This window comes from Phyllostomus hastatus, unplaced genomic scaffold, assembly GCF_019186645.2.
Source record: "Phyllostomus hastatus isolate PE091 unplaced genomic scaffold, TTU_PhHast_1.1 phas_contig_58, whole genome shotgun sequence".
NCBI lineage: Eukaryota > Metazoa > Chordata > Mammalia > Chiroptera > Phyllostomidae > Phyllostomus > Phyllostomus hastatus.
In genome coordinates, this window is record NW_025333916.1 from 29,305,542 (window position 1) to 29,327,104 (window position 21,563).

General features: G+C 37.3%; 1 protein-coding gene and 1 non-coding gene across 4 annotated transcripts in view; one reads left to right on the forward strand and one right to left on the reverse strand.

Moving 5' to 3' along the window:
- The window catches only part of IPO11 (importin 11), a 182,372-nt gene that overhangs the window by 147,482 nt on the left and 13,327 nt on the right, over positions 1 to 21,563 (reverse strand). For all 3 annotated transcript variants that reach the window (XM_045847914.1, XM_045847913.1, XM_045847916.1), the window contains exons 2-5: positions 15,459 to 15,602; positions 11,772 to 11,872; positions 6,662 to 6,734; positions 5,095 to 5,298 (exon numbers count right to left, since the gene is read on the reverse strand). In XM_045847914.1, coding sequence (XP_045703870.1) covers positions 5,095 to 5,298; positions 6,662 to 6,734; positions 11,772 to 11,872; positions 15,459 to 15,596 — 516 coding nt within the window. In that variant the 5' untranslated portion in view covers positions 15,597 to 15,602. The remainder of the gene's footprint in view (positions 1 to 5,094; positions 5,299 to 6,661; positions 6,735 to 11,771; positions 11,873 to 15,458; positions 15,603 to 21,563) is intronic.
- Positions 1,974 to 2,113, forward strand: LOC123825029. The gene has a single exon (XR_006786811.1). It is a non-coding gene; the product is annotated as a small Cajal body-specific RNA 11 (non-coding RNA).

Below are 21,563 nucleotides of genomic sequence, written 5' to 3' on the forward strand. Positions count from 1 at the left end.
AGTTGCTTTTTCCAGTCTAAGCCCTTCCCTGTTTCACTGTTCCCAGCTTTAATAAACATACTCTAAAATGAAAAATAATATAAAACCAAAAGTATGGCATATCCAAATTTTAAATAAGAACAGAAAACTATTACACTCTGAAACAGTCCCTTGCTTACAAGAAAATGACAACTTGAATTATTTCATAGCCCTTCTTTGTGTCTCCTCCTTAAAACTACTTGTTTAATATTAACTTCTACATACACATAGAGTCTATTAAGATTGTTCAGAAGGATTGTCTACGTAAAAATTTGAGTGTTACCTAAAGTCACTTGAAATTTTTTAAAAGGTATCAGGACACAAATATTTATGCAGATAATTATCATTTACATGATAAAATAACAATATTAACAACAGAATAATAATACATTTATTATAATAACAGTAAGACACTTACTGAACCATACATACTGTCATGGGCACTGCTCTCATTAGTTTACCTGTACCAATGTATTTAATCATCACAATCTAAAAAGTAGTATTATTATTCCCCTTTTACAATAAGAAAACTTACTGAGGTATAGAGAGGTTAAGTAACCTGTCCAAAAGCGAACAGCATAATTAATAAGAGGAAGAGATAAGATTTAAATCAGGAAATGTACTCAGAGCCTGCATTTTTAATCTTTATGTTCTAATGCCTCTGAATATAGTAACTACCAATTAATTACATAGTAATTTAATAAAACAAATAAGCATTATTTGTATAAATAAGTTCTATTTAAACTTTCCAACATCAAAATATAAATTAATACTAAGTAGATACTATCCCACACATTCAGAGTCAGTATAGTAACTCCTATTCTCCAAAAGTTATATCATAATTCGGTAATGGTAGAATTTTCTTTTCATAACTGCACAAAGGAAAATTTTCCCACATGTTCACTGAGGCCAACACTGCTGCTAATATAAATGCAACAAATTGTGGAATCAGAATCTCATCTAAAAAGAGTAAATCCCGGCTCTTCTGTGTGCACCACTCAACAGAAAAATGTGTCCTTTTGTTCTATTATTTGTGTCGACTATCTATCAAAGATACAGCTAATATACACTAAATGTTTTTCACATATATGTAAAATATCATTATCACTATACTTCAGACTCAATAAAGACAACAATGGTAACCATTCTAATTTCCTCAATTAAAAGTAAAATTAAGCTTGACAAAGAGTTGATCAAATGGAATCTCACATTGGCTTAAGAAGAAAAACATTAAGGGAGACTCTGCCACTCTAAATCACCAGTATATTTTGAAATCATGCCAGAATTTATTTTAAAGGTATTTTATAGTAATGGTAGCAAACAGGCAAAACTACTTTTAACTGTTTTAATTTTTTCAGGTGCTGCTTCTATTACCAGGAGACCATCCCTTACAGAATTCCACCACTGCATACGCATGATGTAAATTATAGTATACGCACTGAACGAAAAACCCTCCCATTCACTCCCAATGCAGAGAACAAAATATACCGCAGGACACTTCTGAATACTGTACCAAGGTTCTCACCATCACGAGATTTGGATAAAAGGAAGTATTTCCTCATGGTACGATCAAAGTCATTAAAATAAAATGGTATTTTGCTCCATAAAATCATCCTCTTTTTCATTTATAATTTGATTGAAAAACATGTATGAGAAAGTTCAGTAATTCAGACAAGTCAGTAAATCAAAGGTTTTACTCCATCCCACCTTAAGTAATGTTTGAAATTCTTCATCCCCACTTCTTTAAAAATTAACACAGTAACATTTACAGATACTAATGGCAAAACCAGATCTTTATTAAGTCTTCCCTCTTTCTGGTCCCCAAAAGTAACAGTATAAAAGTTCTTTAAATTAGGACTATAAATATAAAACCACAAAAGTGGGTTGGCAAACAGCAGGCATTGCTGACTGAAGGCATACAGCACCTGAAACAGAAATCAAGAAAGAAACAGTACTTGTCCTGGCCTATGCTTTCTCAGCTCCCCTGGGCGCAGCTATAATGGGGGAGTCTGGCAGGACACACAGGCATCTCCCTCTCAGTGCAGGGGGGCCATCCTAAGTGAAGGGCTGACTCTTAAAGGCACTAGAGGATAATTTAAAAAAACAAAGAAAAGAAAAAGAAAAACAGTAGTACAGAAAAAATGTTTAAGTAATATTCTCCTTTGTTTCAGATTCTAGTTCTGGAGTTAAGCACCTGGCTAATGATATTAGGCATTTATTAAGGCTCCACTTCAAGATTCTTTTTAGCTAGCCTACACAAGGCCTCTATACAAATAGGGATGATTGAGATGATGAAGCAGCAATAAAAACTATCTTTTCAGCCCAATGGTGAAAGGAAAGAGACAAAGAAAAAATGACAGGAATTTGGGAGCAGCGCCAAGTATCCTATGCACACAAGCCCTGCACAAGCTTCTCTGTGCTCCAGAAAACACCAGCTGATGTACGCTTATGTAAGGCTCAGCTAGAAAAGAGAAAGAAAGGAAGGAAGCAAATCAGAAGAATGAAAATCTTCCTTCTATATTTCTTCTGAAAAAATGTGAAGGGGGAAAGGAATATTCAGTTAGATAATATAAAAATAAGCCCCTGAATGAAATGTTTTAGGTACTGGTACAGGAAAACCCCAAATACTGGTATTTCCTTTTTCTAAGCCAGGATAGTGCCACCCACTTTCTGCTCAGTGACTTTAACTAAGAAATACATAGACTTGACTCCATGAATATCAAAAAGAAACCATTCATTATAGGAAGTTTTATTTCTTCTGGCATTTTATATATTAAACTTTTCCCCCCTCAGAACCACCTATCTTTTACAGTTGAATACCAAAGTATTTAGCAATAAAATGTTATATAGTCTTGTAATTACTTTAAAATACCTTAGAAAAAGCAATAAAGCAAAAATAAAATGGTAACTGCTAAATCTAGGTCATGGATATATGGCAGTTTATATCTGTCCTTTATTTTTCTGTATGTCTCTATAATTTCATAACAAATTTTTAAAACACCTGTACCTTCTTAACAAAAAAGGTAGTTAACAATTGTAACTCAACACAATGTAAAAAATGTTGTGCTGGAAGTGAGCTGAGTAGGCCTGTATTTATTCTACATGGAAAGGAAGTAGCATCACACTACTAGAAAACTCAGCAAGAGAACTGAAGTGTTCAGGAAGCAAACTCAAACAAGGTGTACAGAGTAAGTCCCTGCTAAGATAAAATCTGTTGAGACTGCCTAGGCTAAATAAAAATTATACTGAAAACCAAGGCAACGCATTAGGAGCGTAAAACTTGAGAAAGCCAAAGTAAGAATTAAGACTTCTATAGAAGGGTAATAAAGAGTAACAGTAACACAGAATCTTCCATATAAAGCTTCTATATGAAAAACTTCCAATAATAAAACAAATGGACAAACATAGGTGTGAGGATGAAAACAGGGGTTGGAGTGATTTGATGGAAGGAGCCACAAGCCAAGGAACGGAGGTGGTCTCTAGAAGCTAAAAAGGCAAGCAAACAGATCTCCCCTTAGAGCTGCCAGAGGAACACAGCCATCGCAAGAGCTTGATGGACTTCTGTCTTCAGACCAGAATAAAGCTAATGAAGCTGATGACTACCAAAAAGAACTTAGAAAACTGAAGTCTGGATCCATTATTTTTGGATCAAGGCACACTGAATTGCTTAAGAGATAGAAGACTTGTTAATGGCTTGTCAACAGGTATATAAAACTTTACAGAAAGAACTGACTGCAAAAGAAAGGCAGGAAGACATCAAAAGAAGAATTAACCCTGCAGGTAACGAACTGGACATAACCAAAAATCATCTCAATCAAAGGAAAAAGCTCTAACACTGACAAGTGAAAGGTGCGGTCAAGAATAATTTCTTCCCAAAATATTCTGTTTATGTCAGTATGCCATATATATTTGAAACATCAAGGTCCTACATATTTTAATAACAATGAAATCTAAGGATTAAAGATGTAGTGCATCTGGGTGGGGGGCGGTGGGGGGGAGGGACAAATCAAAAGGATAAAGGTGAGAAAAATTAGCAAGAAATTCATAGGAAGACTTGAGAACATAAACTGTCCATTTATTTTTCTTTTTAAATCCCCACCCAAGGATATGTTTATTGATTTGAGAGAGCGAGACAGAGGGCGAAATATCAATCGGTAGCCTCCTGCACGTGTCCTAACCAGAGATCAAACCCACAATCTATGTGCCCTGGCCAGGAATCAAACCAACGGCCTTTTGGTGTACGGGATAATGCCCCAACTAACTGAGCCAGCAGCCAGGACTGTTCATTTCTTTAGTCCTAGTTATATATCAAGCAAAAATGACAACATTTTAAAAGCAACCTTTAACAAAAAGAACTCCTATACTCAGTATCTTCAGTAAACATAAGACTGACTGAACCCACTGGGTTAAAAAAACAAAGACATAGTATGGTTCTGGCTTAAACTTGGTGTATGTAAGAATCACCTGGGGGAGCCAAATGTAGATTCCCAAACTGAAGATTCCAAAAAAAAAAAGCAAGAACACTGTTAAAAATACTTTAAGACTCACCAGTGTTACACGGTGCAGTCCAAAATGTTACATTGAACAATGTTACATTGAACAACAATTGCTGTTTTGGTAAGTCAAGACAGTCCAATACAAAAGCATCAAAGCAATTGAATGAAAAAAAAGATCTTCAACAAACGGTGCTAAAACACCCAATAAAGGACTATTGACCCCCAGTGATGTCAGACTCCTTCCTACATCTACCCTACATCCATCCATTACCCAGACATGTCAATTTTAACTTCCTAGATTTCACCTCTATATACTCTCCTAAATGTTCCCTTTTGCACTGCTTCATTTAAGAGCTTCAGCATCTCATATGAACTACCTCTATAGCCTCAAACCAGTCTCTTTACCTTCAGACTGTTTCTACCCAACCAATTCCCCTCAAATCTTTCAGATATTACCTATTATTTTGAAACTCTGAAGTCATTTAGAAAAAATTCATAACCTTTCAATAAAATGTTTACATAAAATTACAATTTTTATATAAGCACAATTTTCATAATCAAATTATGTTAAATTACTTACATCATAAAACAGTTTTCTATCAGCAGCTAGACGTTTAGAGGCCAGAGTCTTGGTAACGTGATAGAAGGTAAGTAATGCCCTGTGCTGTCGAAGATCATCTTGGACTTTCACAGACTCTATAAGAGTGGGAATCAGTTCAGGCCACTGTCTGGGACAGTCCAAGCGAGCTACCTTTGCAATCAGCACTGCAATCTGAGTTGCAATCTGGAGAAGGAAAAATTAATCACTGAAAATAAACACATGCAATCAAAACAATGAATAAGAAATGCATTCACAGTTGAAAGTTACCTTTTTGGTTAACTATACATTTGACCAAAATGAGTAAAATTTTCACAAAACCAGTGTGTAAGATGTGGTTTTCAACGTGTGGTCTATGAACCTCAGATTGGGGGCCTAAAATGCTTTCCGTGAGATCTTCCCTTTCATAATAACACATTGTCTTCATGTAACTTCTACCAAAATAGTATGTTGCAACACAGTAAATGCAGAAGCAGCTATGAAGATGCAGGTATCTTCTTTTAGGAGCCAGACACTAAAGACATACACAAACATGCAGAACAATGCAATTCTTCTCATTAAATTATATATTGTTTTGAGAAATAGCTATCATTCACTTTTTTTAAATTCTGTTTATGTTAACAAGGAATGGTTTTATTTTAATTAATATTTAATTTTTTCAGTTTCATTTTCTAACACAGTAAATATCAACAGATACTACTCTTTAGAGTTTTATTTTGGCAGTATAAGGAACTTCTAAGATCACAAAATTTGAGAACTACTGACCTAAGAATAGAAATGAACATCAAATATTAGATATTTAAATAATGGTATCTGTTTAGATAAGTATATCTCAAATGCTGGATGACAGAACATCTAACCAGTGGTTTATCTCCCAACCACCCAAACCCATCCTAATAAACCCCTGCCCCAGTGAGAGTTACTCAATTCCTTTCCACCTTCCCTTATCTGCTTAAGGACCTGTAAGGCAAAAAACTGAGATCATTTAAATAAGCTGAAGTAAAGCTACATTGGATGCATGACCAAATACAGTATACTCTGTATCCATAAGCAAAACTTCATTTATTTTTAGAAAAAGAAATCCACTATGGCGGGGGGACTGTATAGTTTACTATCTATTCTCCATGTAGTAAGAATTGAAAATGTGATGGATGAAAGAGACAAAAACCTGAAATCATCCTACAGCTTACAAAAAGGGGGGAGAGATGATCTAAATCATTAAAATCAATTTCTATGTGGAAAGACTACAAATATAGAGACATTACCTTTCAATGTTTGCTCAAAAACTGAGGACATTTAAGAAGTACACAAGTATGTATTAAAATGATTTCTGTACATTAAATAAATAATAGCCAAATCGAACCAAAATTCTTAACACCTAGAACTGGGTCTCAAAATTAAAAAACCAACAGAGAAGTATGTATAAATATCACAAATGGATATTATGTAGTAACATTTCCTTTTTAATGCCAAGAAACAAAATTAGTCTGGAAAAGAAACAAAAAGGAAGGAAAGAGAAAGAATAATCAGCATTCATCTTCTCACTCACCTGGTTTACTGGTTCATTGAAGTTGGTGATTAGCCCTGCACGCAATGTAGATTTCTCCTCCTCTGAGAGAGCACTGAAAAAAGATATATTTATTATGCAAGATAATGCTACCTAACAATAAATGCAGGTAAGCACTACTGTGAATTTTAACTAGAAAAAAGCCTTTAAACAAGGTTTGATTGTTTTTGGTAAATAAATAAAGTTATTTTCATTACTTGTAATTGGCACATCAAGTAATTCTAAAGCATACATAGAAACAAACACAAAGAGGCTGCCAAAACGAGGAGGCAAAGAAACATGGCCAAAATGAAAGAGCAGATAAAAACTCTAGAAAAAGAGCTAAATGAAATGGAGGTAAGCAATCTATCACATGCAGAGTTCAAAACACTGGTTATTAGGAGGCTCAGGGAAATCACTGGGTACTTCAATAGCATCAAAAAGATCCAGGCAGAAATGAAGGTTACACTAATTGAAATAATGAACAAATTACAGGAAAACAACAGTAAAGTGAAGAAAGCCAAGAGTCAAATCAATGATTTGGAACATGTGGAAGCAAAAAACAACCAATCAGAACAACAACAACAAAAAATCTCCAAAAATGAGGACAGTATAAGCAGCCTCTGGGACAACTTCAAGTAACCCAACATTCCCATCATAACAGTGCAGAAGGAGAAGGGAAAAAGCAAGAAATTAGAACTCTGTTTGAAAAAATAATGAAAGAGAACTTCTCTAATTTGGTGAAGCAAATAGACATGCAATCCAGGAAGCACAGAGTCCCAAACAAACTAGATGTAAAGAGGCTCACTCCAAAACACATCATAATTAAAATGCCAAAGGTTAAAGATAAAGACAGAATCCTAAAATCAGCAAGAGAAAAGAAGTTAGTAACCTACAGGGAGTTCCCATAAGACTATCAGCTGATTTCTCAAAAGAAATCACAGGGTGGAAGGGCTGGCAAGACATATTCAAAGTCATGAAAAGCAGAGACCTAAGCCAAGAGTGCTCCATTTAGAATTGAAGGGCAAATAAAGAGCTTCCCAGACCCCGCCCCCCCAAAAATGGAGTCCAGCATTACCAAACCATTACTATATAAAATGTTAAAGGGACTTATTTAAGAAGAAGAACAAAATCAAAATTATGAACAATATAAATGACAAAAAAATACATTATCAAGTCAATCTAAAAATCAAACTAAGCAAGCAAGAACAGAGACAGAACCATGGATATGGAGAGCATTTTGATGAATGTGGGATGGGAGGGGGTTGTGAGAGGATGAGTGAAGAGGTGAGGGGATTATGAAGTGCAAATAGGTAGTTACAGAACAGCCACAGGGATGTAAAGTACATTATAAGAGATGGAGCAGCCAAAGAACTTACATGCATGACCCATGAACATGAACAATGGTGAGGGGATTGCTTGAGGGAGTGGGGGCTGCCAGGTGCAGTCAGAGAGGGAAAAATCAGGACAACTTTAACAGCACCATCAATAAAATATAACTTAAATAAAAAGAATACAAACCAGCAGATTTTAAGTACCAGTTTGAATATCACTTTGATTACTAATCTTAGTTCCTTTGCTCCCTTTCTCAGTACATTTGTAACATCCTTTCCTCCTAGGTACATTCATCCTTTCTAGCTTGTATCTCAATATAAACTAAGGAGATACCTTGGGGTTTCACTTCCTAAAATCATATAACACCATTAACTTTTTAAAATGAACTTTAGTTTTAACTATGTGAAAGTTAAATCTAAAATATTTAATAATTTATTCTTCCTTTTAGTCATTCTAAATGACTATCTGTACCCATTACAACCATATTCTTTTATTTTTGGCATTTTATTTTTTAATATATTTTATTAATTATCTGTTAAAGTTGTTCCATTTCTTTTCTCCTCTTTATTCCCCTCCGGCCTGCACCACCTCTCCTACCAGCATTTCCCCTCCTTAGTTCATATCCATGGGTCGTACATATAAGTTCTTTGGCTTCTCCATTTCCCATACTATTCTTACCCTCCCCCTGTCTATTTTGTATCTACCATTTATGCTTCTTATTCCCTGTACCTTTTCCCCCATTCTTTCCCTCCTCCATCTTGGCTAATAACCCTCTATGTGATTTCCATTTCTGGGATCCTGTTCCTGTTCTAGTTATTCATTTAGTTTTTGTGGGGTTTTTTAGGTTCAGTTGCTGATATTTGCAAGTTTATTATCATTTTACTGTTCATATTTTTTATCTTCTTCTTAGATAACTCCCTTTAACATTTCATATAATAAAGGCATGATGATGAGTTCCTTTAACTTTACCTTATCGGGAAACACTTAATGGTAGCTTTGCTGGATAGAGTAATATTGGATATATGTCTTTGCTTTTCATAACTTTAAATACTCCTTTGCCTACAAGATTTCTTTTGAGAAATCAGCTAAAAGTTTTATGGGAATTCCTTTGTAGTTAACTATCTCCTTATCTCTCTCTCTTTTTCTAGATTTTTAGAGAGAGGGGAAGGGAAGGAGAAAGGGAGAGAAACATCAATGTGTGGTTGCTTCTTGCATGCCCCATACTGGGGCCCTGGCCCAAAACCCAGGCTTGTGTCCTGACTGGGAATTGAACTCTCAATGCTTTAGTTCACAGTCCAGTGCTCAATCCACTGAGCCACACTGCCAGAGCAACTATCTCCTTGTCTCCTACTGCTTTTAGATTCTCTCCTTATCTTTAATCTTGGGTAATGTAATCATGATATGCCTTGGCGTGTACTTCCTTAGGTCCAAATTTTTGGGGACTCTCTGAGCTTCCTGGACTTCCTTGAAGTCTATTTCTTTTGCCGAACTGGGAAAGTTCTCCATTATTTTCTCAAACAAGTTTTCAATTTCTTGCTCCTCCTCTTCTCCTTCTGGCACCCCTATGATTTGGATGTTGGAATGTTTAAAGTTGTCCTGGAGGTTCCTAAGCCTCTCCTCGTTTCCTTGAATTCTTGTTTCTTCTTTCTGATCTGATTGAATGTTTACTTCTTCCTTTTGCTCCAAATCGTTGAGTTCCATTTCTTTACCTTCACTGTTTTCTTTTATATCACTTCTCATAGCCTGCACTTCTTCCTCTATTTTGTGACTATATTCAACCATTTCCGTGAGCATCTTGATTACCAGTGTTTTGAATTCTGTACCTGATAGGCTGACTATCTTTAAATCACTTAGTTCTATTTTTGGAGATTTGTTCTGTTCTTTCATTTGGGCCATGTTTTGTGTGTGGGTTTTGTTTTTTTTGTTGTGTTTTTTTGGTCTCAGGGCACCTGCTACATTGTAAAGGGGGAAACCTTAGGTATTCGCCAGAGTGGGTCAACCCATGTGGCTGCATTGTGGCACTGTATGTGGGGGAGGGGTCTGAGAGAGAACAATGCTGCTTGCTCAGCTCTTGGCCAGCTTTCAGTCACTTCCCTCACTACCCACAAGCAAACAGAGTATGTGGGTTTGTGTACTTCTAGGACCCTGTGGGTCTCTCCAACAAACTCTCCTATGAGGCTGGGAGTTTCTCCTACCACTGCAACCCCCACAGATATTTCCAGTCAGAGGTTTTGAAGCTGTATTTCCCTGCCCTGGAACCCTGAGTTGTGTGGTCTGTCTTACTCCCCAGTTGTTCCTCCTGGTTTATCTGCATGCAAATTTGGGACCACCCAGTCCAACAGCCGCAGCCTTGCCCGCCCCCATCCTCTAGCTGCCACCTTGCCTCAAGTCCTCTCTGCCCTTGCTCCCCATCTCTACCCCTCCTATCGGTCTGGATGAATGATTCTTCTTTAGCTCCTTAGTTGTCGGACTTCCATACAGTTCAATTTTCTGGCAGTTCTTGTTATTTTGTTTTGAAATTTGTTGTCCTTCTCTCGGTTATGCGAGGAGGCAACATATATCTACATCTCCATCTTATGCTCATTATAACCATATTCTTCATAGAACCAGTGAAAAATCAATTTTGGGCCCTGTCCAGGTACCTCCATTATTTGGAGCATCCTCCCTTATAAGCCATGATTGTAGGTTCGATCCTAGTCAGGGCACATAATAAGAATCAACCACTGAATACACAGATAGGTGGAACAATAAATCAGTGTTGATCTCTCTCTCTCAAATCAATAAACTTTTAAAAATTAATTTTAGGAAACTCCTGAAATTTAACTGGATATAGTAGCAGAAAAGTTTGTACTACAGCACTATTTCCAATAACTCAACAGTCTAGTTTCTCATCATTAAATATTCTATCTCAAAATTATGAATTAATTTTAAAATAAGAGATGGTTTTGCTTTATACTACAGTATCTTAAGTATAGCCTGGAACTATTCTAGTTGCTTCCAATACTATTCAAGACCATATTTTATATGCATTTTGAAGTACTCAGACAAGTTTTTTTTTAAGGCCCTATGAGTATAAGAGCTATGGTGCCATCTACTGGAAAGCAAAGGCTATGTTACTTCTTCAGCAAGATTCACTATTTTATACCAAATAAATTCTGGGGTCATATCTACATTGCCTTTCCATCAGTTATATAACATGTAATTAATTATCAAGAGAAGTATGTTCACTTGAGCACTTACAGAGCAATTACAACTGAATCTGATGAAATTACAAATGTACATTATCCCATTCCCACCACATAGGAAATTAGGCAGAAGACACCAGAATTAACACCCAGCTGGCTCAGAAAAGACTTTGGATATCCTTCTCAATGATTTGTTTTTTCAAAATCCTAATCTCATACTTCTTTAACAAAACAAACTTAAAATATACTTTTTCAACATGACTCCTTCAACTCAAGCTGCCTTTGTTTTGTGGCCATAAAATTAAAGATCCTTGAAAGCAGGGCAACAAGAAATCCACACAAACACCTCCCTGGAATAAAAAAAAAAATCACGGAAAAAAGCAATATGGATACTGATTTGTAATTACCATGCAGGACACTTTTCTTCTTTAATAAGTAATACATTTTTTTTCTTTTAAATGTCAAACACTTCACAAATTTGCAGGTCATCCTAACAAAGGGACTGTGCTAATCTCTACAATGTTCCTGTTTTGGTATATGGGCTACTTAAATAAACACAAACTCACTGGGATGGGGAGACTGATGAAACTTACTGAGGTGCTACGCGTCTCCAGTAACGGTCAATTCCATTTTTAAAATACAGCACAGCAAGCCACCTTACATTTATATCCAGAGTGTGGTTTGTGAAAATATTCTGCAAATAAAAATACATAGTATTATAATAAACAAATGTTAAAAGTTCAATTAATATACTCACAATAAAATATGAAAAAAAATTAATTAAATGTTTCATGTAAATTATAACACCATATTATCTGATAAATACCTATAGTTCTACATTTCATTTAAGAAGTATACCCATTCAGTAGAATGTTAATTGTTTAAGCTGAGTAATGGACAGGTGAAGATTTATTATATTATTTTACTTTAAGTATGTTTGAAAATTTCCCTAAAAAACATAAAGCAAAATAAACCTCATTATATAATCACAACGTACACACACAAAAACTGAAAATCATCTAAATTAAATAAAAATATACCCATCACAGCGCAAATTCAAAGATTCTACGGAGTCAAAGCCCTTGGGTTATTAGTACATTCTGTGAAATGAATTATTTCTAAGTATTCTCATTAAAACAAGTGTGCTTAACAATGTTTGATAGTAGAACAGTTTTAAATTATATAATGCAGATGTGATGTGAATAATTTCAACTCAGTATTAACCATTACTCAAAATATTTACCTGCTATGTTAATATAGGTAATCCTCATTTTGCACAGTCTCGGAAGACTGTAAAAATGATTGTGTAAGCTAAATGATGCAACATAATCTTAATAATCAGGGAGAAAGTAACAATTGCTCTGTGATCTTTAAATTTTTACTAAGAATTTAATTAAAATTATTATAAAAAATTTATAACTGATAATTATAAATGTATATAAAAATAGTGAAACTAATTATTTCCACTGTAATTCAAAACATCACAGGACTTCTGATCAAGATGGAAGGGTAGGTAAATGCCCTCAGTACTCAAATCTTCCCACAACCACATCAAAATCACAACTAAATTACAAAACAAGCATTATTCAGAACCTCCTGAAATCTAGCTGAATAGAAGTCCTGCACCTATGGATTTAAAGAAGCAGCCACAGTGAGCCTGGCAGGAGGGGCAGAGACATGGAGTAGGCTGGTCCACACGCACATGTGGCAGTTTAAAATTGGGAGGGATATCTCAGCTGTGGAGCCTCCCCCCCCGCCCCCCCCTCCCCCGCTGAGAAGTAAGGGATCCCAGCCCCACACCAGGACTCCCAGCCCAGGGTTCCAGTGGCAAGAAAAGAAGTCTCCATTAACTTCTGGCTATTAAAAACCAGTGGGGATTGTATCTGAAGGAGACAAGGGCTTCTGGAGTCCCAGGCTGTTCCTATGAGCCCACACACAGACTTACTCACTCCCTCTGAGCTCCAGCACTGGGGCAGTGGCTCGAATTGTATGACATCAGAGCAAGAGCTGGGGGACAGCTTTCTGCCAGACGAAAGTGCTGGCAGAGGTCACTGTTCCTTTTCTGACACCCACCCCACTCACACATGCAGAGTTGGCAGGCAGGCACTATATCAGAGTCTCCATCAACCTGGCTATCACTGTTTGCCCTGCCCTGGTGATTCCCTGACACCCCACGTCACCCAACTTGTGGGCCAACCCAAGCCATTTCTAGTAGCTCTTCAAAGCCAATGGCCTTTATTGCCTCATGCCATCTCCAGATAGCTCTATAGCTCTATAGCTCTGGTGGCTGCAGGCAGGGTACAGGTAGTGGCTGACCTTTCACCTCCCATGAGGCCCCAGAGCCAGGGCACCCCAGGAAAAGCTTCAGACCATGCAAGATTACAACCCTACCACTTCCACAAGTAACACACTCACAGGAAGACTGGGTGAGCACCAAAGCTCCACTAAAGCAAGTCCTGCTCCAAAGCATCAACTTCTGCACAGCCACTCCTCCACTGCAGGTACAGCCGAGTCTAGGAGCCAATGAGCCTGGGGCAGTGGGGGTTGATGCCTCCCAGTGATACCCACAGCAATCGAGGCTCAACTACAACAGGACAGTGCACACAGCTGACACAGGGATGCACCTAGAGCACCCAACTTAGGTGACTGAGAGGCTACCCCACTGGACCCTATAGGACATCTACTGCACAAGGCCACTCTACAAAGTCCAGGAGACAGAGCAGCTCTACCTAATACATAGAAACAAACACAGAGAAAATGCAGAGACAAAGAAGTAGGTACCAAATGAAAAAATAGGAGAAATCTCCAGAAAAAGAACTAAATAAAATAAAGGCATGCAGACAAACTACCAGATACATGTTCCAAATGAAAAAATAGAACTCCAGAAAAGGAACTAAACAAAATGGAGACAAGTAATCCACTAGATGCAAATTTCAAAACACTGCTTTATAAGGATACTTAATGAACCTAGAGGAGGAGCATATGAACTCAGAACTACAACAGCATAAAAAGGACATGGAAACCATAAAAAGGAATCGGTCAGAAATGAAGGATACACTAATGAAATGAAGAATAAGCAGGGGTGTCAAACCTGCAGTCCACAGGCCGCATGTGGTTCAGGATAGTTATAAACGCAGCCCAACACAAAACTGTACATTGACTTAAAACATGAGATTTTTTGTGTGTGATTACATGTTGCAGTGTATTTAATGTGTGGCCCAAGACAACTCTTCTTGTAGTGTGGCCCAGAGACACTAAAAGGTTGGGCACCCCTGACAGGGAACCAACGGAATAGACGAAGCCAGAGTTAAATCAACAATGTGGCATATAAGGAAGCAGAAAACACCAAATCAGAACAGCAAAAAGAAAAAAGAATCCAAAAAAATGAAGACAGTGTAAGGAGCCTTTGGAACAACTTCAAGTTTACCAACATTTACATCCTGGGGATACTGGAAGGAGGAGAAAAGGAAATTGAAAACTCTATTTGAAAAAATAATGACAGAAAACTTCCCTAACTTGGTGAAGGAAATAGATATACAAGCCCAGGAAGTGCAGAGTAACGAACAAGACATCCAAAAGAGGCCCACACCAAGACTTATCATAATTAAAACACTAAAGGTTAAAGACAAAGAATCTTAAAAAGCAGCAAGAGAAAGGCAGTTAGTTACCTACAAGCAAGCTCCCATAAGACTGTCAGCTGATTTCTCAACAGTAACTTTGCAAGCCAGAAGGGAGTAGCAAGAAATATTCAAAATATGAAAAGCAAGGACCAACAACCAAGATTACTCTACTGAGGAAAGCTATCATTTAGAATCAAAGGACATATAAAGAGCTTCCCAGACAAGACAAAGCTAAAGGAGTTTATCATTACCAAACCAGTATTACATGAAATGTTACAGGGTCTTCTATAAAAAGAAAAAAAAGATAAAAAATATGGATAATAAAATGGCAATAAATAAATTAAATTAAAAATTAAAAACAAAAAAATCGCAAACATTGAGAATTAAAGTATTTCATTTCTTCATAAAAAAACAATTAAAAAAACTTATTTAGAGCAGATGCTACCAATACCCTGCTCCATTATTTACTCACCCATCAACAAACATCTCTTAAACGCCCTCAAAGAGCCATGCCTTGAATTAGTAAATTGCAGTGCAATGGCAGCCAAACATATGGATACCTTTCACTAAGTAAATCAGTAACATAAGTAAGTTTTAAAACAATTAATATAATAGTATCTCATTTTACAAAAATACAAATAACTATTTTGAACAACTTACCAGCAACACTGAATAGAAACCCGGCTGTGTTTCCCACTGTTTCAACTGCTCCTCCGCTGGCTTTAACACAGTAGTATCCTGACTGGTGGCCTGCGTTAAGACCTGAAGAACAACACTGCTGGCACTATTGAGATCCATGGAAACCTGGCAATGATAAATTAACATATTTGAATGTATATTACACATACCAAATTACCAGAAACATGAATGGAGAAAAAGCTTCAATGATCTGAATTACTCCTACACTTCAATCACTCACCTATTCCTTCATGTTTCTGCTGGATTTCTACCTTTTCTATGTGCCACCCATACACTTACTTAAAATTCCCATAGTTCAATTTAAGCCAGCTAAAATAAAAATAAAATTCAAGTTTTAAAATAATAGCCATTATCTGAGTGTACATGTTGTTAAGCATTACATTAAGGCTTTATTAATTAATTTATTCCTAGTAGTAATTCTATGTGGTAGGTAGTAAAGGATCAGAGACCTTACCTTGCCACAGACACAATCTATTAAGTGGCACTGCCGGACTTAACCAGCAAAGCCACACTAACCGTAATCAGTATCTAACACCGCCTCACTCAAGTGCCAGCACTGACATCTAAAGCATCTCTGTAGTCCCAGGAGCTCAACAAGACACATGATATATGCTTAATAAATATTTGCGGAATAAAGAAAGGCGACCAATTTTGAATAAAGTACTTCACACTGAACCACATGGCAGCTAATTAACTGATTTATTTCATTACATTACTGAAAGCCTGCTGTGTACCAACCACTGTTCTTAGAATATAGCAAAGAACAAAAAAGTGTCCCTGACTTCATGCAGCTTACCTTCTAGTGGAAAGTAGTGATATAAGAAAACAACATCATGTTTCAAAGACTGATAGCAACTGAATGTGTTACTTTAGATTGGGTGTTCAGGAAAAGCTTCTTTGAAGTGACACAAGAGACAGGAATGACAAGAGATGCTCAGCCATGCAGAGGTCCAGACAGAGAAAACAACTGACAACAAAGCCTAAAGATTAGAAATAAATTTAAGAAGGTCAGTATGACTAACACTTATGAGAAAAGAGGAAAGTAGAACAAGATGAGGTTGGAGAAGTAGGCAGGAACAGCTTACGGATGACCTTGTAGGGGAAAATAAAGTGTCTTGACTTTAATAGATAAACCCCCAAAAGAGCCCTTGGAAGTTAGAAAGAATATATTAAAATATTAATATAAACAATAATAGTAAAATGTTCTACCAGAATTCATCCCCACCCCCCAAAAAGAAAGAAAAAACCATGTCCGTTTTGGGTTACTACTAAAAAGAGCAGTTTTCACCTAGAGCAAAGACAGTGCAGAACATTCAACATGTACATCATGCACCTTCACTTTTCACATTTCCAGACCTTCACAGCAAGGTCTTATCCTTCTGCCCCCTCACCCTCAGCCTTTACCTGTTCTAATGAAGTTGCTGGATTCCATCCCTACCTACTCCACCCAGGTCCTCCCCAGAAGTGTATGCCCTGTCCCCTCCTCCCCTTGCTTTTGATTCTTGATCCCAAGAAGCCCATCCAGTGTGGGAGGGAGGGCTCAATTCACCCACTGGAGAACCAATTTTGTGCCAAGGACTGAGGTCGTGGCTCCCATGGTAAGATCAGAAAGGGTTTCTTTCTCTATCCAAATCCTGGGAGATTATGCGGTGAGAAGCAGAAAGATATATTCTCGTCATTAGAACAAACTGCGAAAAGTGAGTTTCAAAAATAAGAGTTGGAACCCAGAGTGTATTTTCCCTACAGAAACACAACTATGAGTGGTTCAGCTAATAGAGAATAAGGCTTTTAGGTCTGAGAAACAAACCATCTTTCATAACTTCTACTGGAAACATTTCCAAGGACTAATTAACTTACAAAGGAAAGTTTAAGCAGCTATCAGTTCCTAAATTGCAAATTAAATGCATCATCAAAAATAACTTAATTCAGGAATGACAGACTTATCATGGATTATTAAAAAATACCACATTACTAAAGCATATTAAGTGTTTTAAAGATCCCAAACAAACCTATCAAAGCAAATCTGACGTGTGGACTGATATCACTGTTTTATAGAGAAAGACCTTCCAACTATAGGAGAGTGTCCAGGATCATGTAGTAATTATTAGCACATGGCAGGGTGAGACCCAATAATCAGGTCTCTGGAATTCCAGCCTTTCCCACTCCCAAACACCCACCAACCTACCATGCTCTCCCACAGTAGGTTCCTAGAGAAACTGTCAAAAAGATTTCCGAATCCATCAGAAACCTAAAAGAATCACATTAAATATTCATACAGTACTCAACTGTGGAATTCTCTTAAAAGCACAGGGATGGCAACAAAGAACAGGGAGTAAAATGTATGGAGTCATTCAAATGTAACAGAGTGGGAAAAAACTTCATTTGGGTTAAAAGATAGATGAGTACTAGGGATTACTAGTAGTCAGTCAGAGGGTGGTACACCTGAAAAACTAACCTTTGATATTTTTTTTGGAATTAGCATAATTACAGAATAGCAGAATTTTTCTCTGAATAGCAGAATTACAGAAATAGGGTTGCTACTGTTATTTGCACCTAGTATTGAAAAAGGCACACAACCAATCTCCATACAAAAAACTGGACAAAACTGTAGGTAATAAAGGAAGGTGGAGGGGAAAGAAAAAAAAACAGGAAGAAGGAGAAAAGGAAGGAAAGAAGGAAAGAAGGAGTAAGTAAGGGAGGAGGGGTGGAAGATAAGAGGAGGATACGACAGACAGGGATTTGTGGGAATGGCTACATGTATTCCTCAACGGACTTGACAGGCTCTGCATGGAGATCACCACCAGTAGACCTGAAGGCCAGGGAAGCTAGTCTCTCACAGTAAAAGCACTGTCACAGCTCCTCTGCGTACAGGTCTACATGTAGTGTGAAAAACCCTCTACATATGTAAAGGAATTTATCCTTTTCCTTTCAGCATTCCTATCAATTACTAAGACCCTTAAGACAACCAAGCAGAAACAGCAAGATCAAATGTGCCTGTTTTCTAATTAATAATATGAACACTGAGGTTGCTTTGATTTTTCATTAATTTGTACAGTTTCAACATGTTGTCCAAGAGGAAACACTGCTTTTACTTTATGAGCCCTCAATTACGTATGCTACAGAAGAGAATTATTCAAAATCTAAACTCTTCTCTAAGAACAGAAACAAAGAAGTAGAAAATTAAAAGGACACAGGGGCTTGCCCTTCTCCCTACAGTGTTTCACAATTGAGTCAGTTCAATTTATTCATTAGTGGACTTTTTCTATTCTTGGATTCTATAAAAGTCTAAACAATGTAACAAATGTGAAACAGCCTAAAAATACTCATACCCTGTGACAGGACTTTCTAGGCTTGATTCTGTAAGATACTTCCCAATGTGCCTACAGTTGGGAACTTAACTAATTTTCATTGAAAGAAACAGACAAGGGAAAACTCAGCACTTCTGCCTGCCACCAACCATCTTAGATCCACAGTGACTTTAATTTCAGCCATGATCATTTCCTTTAGATTACCACATTATGTGAGCTTGTCCTTAGTTTTAGGAGATTGCATATGTAAACAATAACCCACCCCACTACTAAATGTTAAAGCAGTGAGTCAGTAAACTTAGAAGCTCTACTCCCAGGCAGCTGTAGCCAAGAACAAGGGGCTCCCTCTCAACCCAGTTTCTCCCAAAGAGGGGCAGGCAGTCAGCACTTCTCATCCACCCAAGCTGTGCTGCCACTCTATTTCAGGCAAGTGCAGCTGAGAGGTCGAGGGCTCTCTTCTTCCACCCAAGCACCGCTGGTGGAGCAGATGCTCTACCTCAAGCACATGAGGCCAAAAACAGGTGGCCTCAATCATGCCTACCCCAGCCTGCTCAAAGGGCCAAGGTTCCACACCAGGAACAGTAACAGCTGGAGATTTCAATACTCTACTTTCAATAATGGACGGAACAACTAGGAAGAAAGTAATGGAGTTCTTAAACGACATTATACACAAACTAGACCTAACAGATATTTAGAGAACATTCCCCTCAACAAAAGAATGCACACATTCCTCTTGAGGGGACACAGAGAGTACATGGAACATTCTCCAGAAGAAACCATATGTTAAACCACAAAACAGGCCTAAACAAATTTAAAAGGATTAAAATCATACAAATATGTTCTCTGGTCACAATCAAAAACAGAAATATGGGAAATTCACTCATATTTTCAGATTTCAAAACTCACTAAACTACTACAGTCATGAAAATGCTGGTAACCGGCACAATGGATATGTATGTTAATGAAACAGATTTGAAAGTCCAGAAACAAACCGTTACATCTAAATTCAACTGATTTTTTACCCTGGCCAGGTGGCTCAGTTGGTTGGAGCATTGTTGCATAGACCGAAAGGTTATAGGCTTGACTCCTTGTCAGGGCACATACCCAGGAGGTTGAGGGTTCAATTCTCAGTGGGGGCATGTTGAGGAAGGCAACCAATCGATGTTTCTCTCACATATCAATGTCTCCGTCTGTCTCTGTCTCTCTCTCTTCCTCTCTCTCTCCTTCACGTTCCCCCTCTCTCCTTCCCTCCCTGTCTCTCTCTCTAGAAAAAATATCCTGGGGCTGAGAATTAAAAAATCATAATAATAAAAATAAATAGTCAACTGATTTTTTAAAAGATTTTATTTATTTATTTTTAGAGAAGGAAGGGGGGGAGATAGAGAGAGAGAGAGAGAAACATCAATGTGCGGTTGCTGGGGGTCATGGCCTGCAACCCAGGCATGTACCGACTGGGAATCGAACCTGCGACACTTTGGTTCGCAGCCCGAGCTCAATCCACTGATCTACGCCAGCCAGGGCTAATAGTCAACTGATTTTCAACAAGCATACCAAGGCAATTCAATAAATAAAGCAGTCTTTTCAACAAATGGTGTTGAACTGGTTATCCAAATGCGAAAGAGTAGCTGGACCATTTCCTTACACCACACACAAAAATTAACTACAAAAGGTAACTCTATAAAACTCTTAGAAAATCTAGGGGTAAATCTTCATGACTGCATACCCACTGGCATGGCTACAGTCAAAAACCCATGTACACGTACTAAGAGGTATTGAGGAGGATGTGGGAAAATGGAGCCCCAACGCATTGTTCGTGGGAATGTAAAATGGAGCAGCCACTTTGGAGAAATCTGTCCGTTTTTTGAAATGTTAAACAAAATGTTTGACCCAAAAACTCCAACTCTATTTATATACCCAAGAGAAATTAAGACATATGAATACACAAAAAAATTGTACATGAATTTTCACAGCAGTATTATTTATAATTGCCAAAAGTGAAAACTCAAATGTCTATTATCTGATGAATGGGCAAATAAAATGTGGTATTTCCAAACAATGCAGTATTACTTAGCAATAACAAGAAATAAAATCCTTTTTCATATATGCCACAACATAAGTGAACATTGAAGCATTATGCTAAGTGAAAGAAGACAGTCACAAAAGACCACATGTTGTATTATTCCCTTTTTACAAAATTTCAAGATTAAACAAAAGCAAAAAATGGGTAAGTGGTTGCCGAGGGCTGGGGGATGAGAGAAAATGTAGAATGACTGCTGATGGGAACATGGTTTCTTTTGGGGCTATGAAAATGTTCTAAAATTGACTGTAGTGACAGTTGCACAACTCTGTGGATATACTAAAATCCACTGAATTGCATACTTCCGGTAAGTGATTTGTATGGTCTGTGTGTCCTAATAAAACTGTTATTTTTTTTTAAGTGCTTTGACTGTATAAATGCCACAGTCAGCAAGATACAAGGAAAAGTGACTAAATGAAAAACATTTGGGCAGAGTATCAACAACAAAAAATGATGTTAATTCAGAGCAAGGAAGAGCATGTGTTCAAGACATTAAAGTAAAATTAAAGACACAGACTCTGGACAACAGTCAAGGTTCCAAAGATGCCAGCACCATTCGAATCCATACTGCACAGTTTGGGTTCATTTCAGTTTCTTGACAGAGCTCCTCTGGTGGTTTGGACAGGGAAATTATTCTCCATGTATGTACTACAGGTCATTTAGCATCCCTGCATGTTTTAT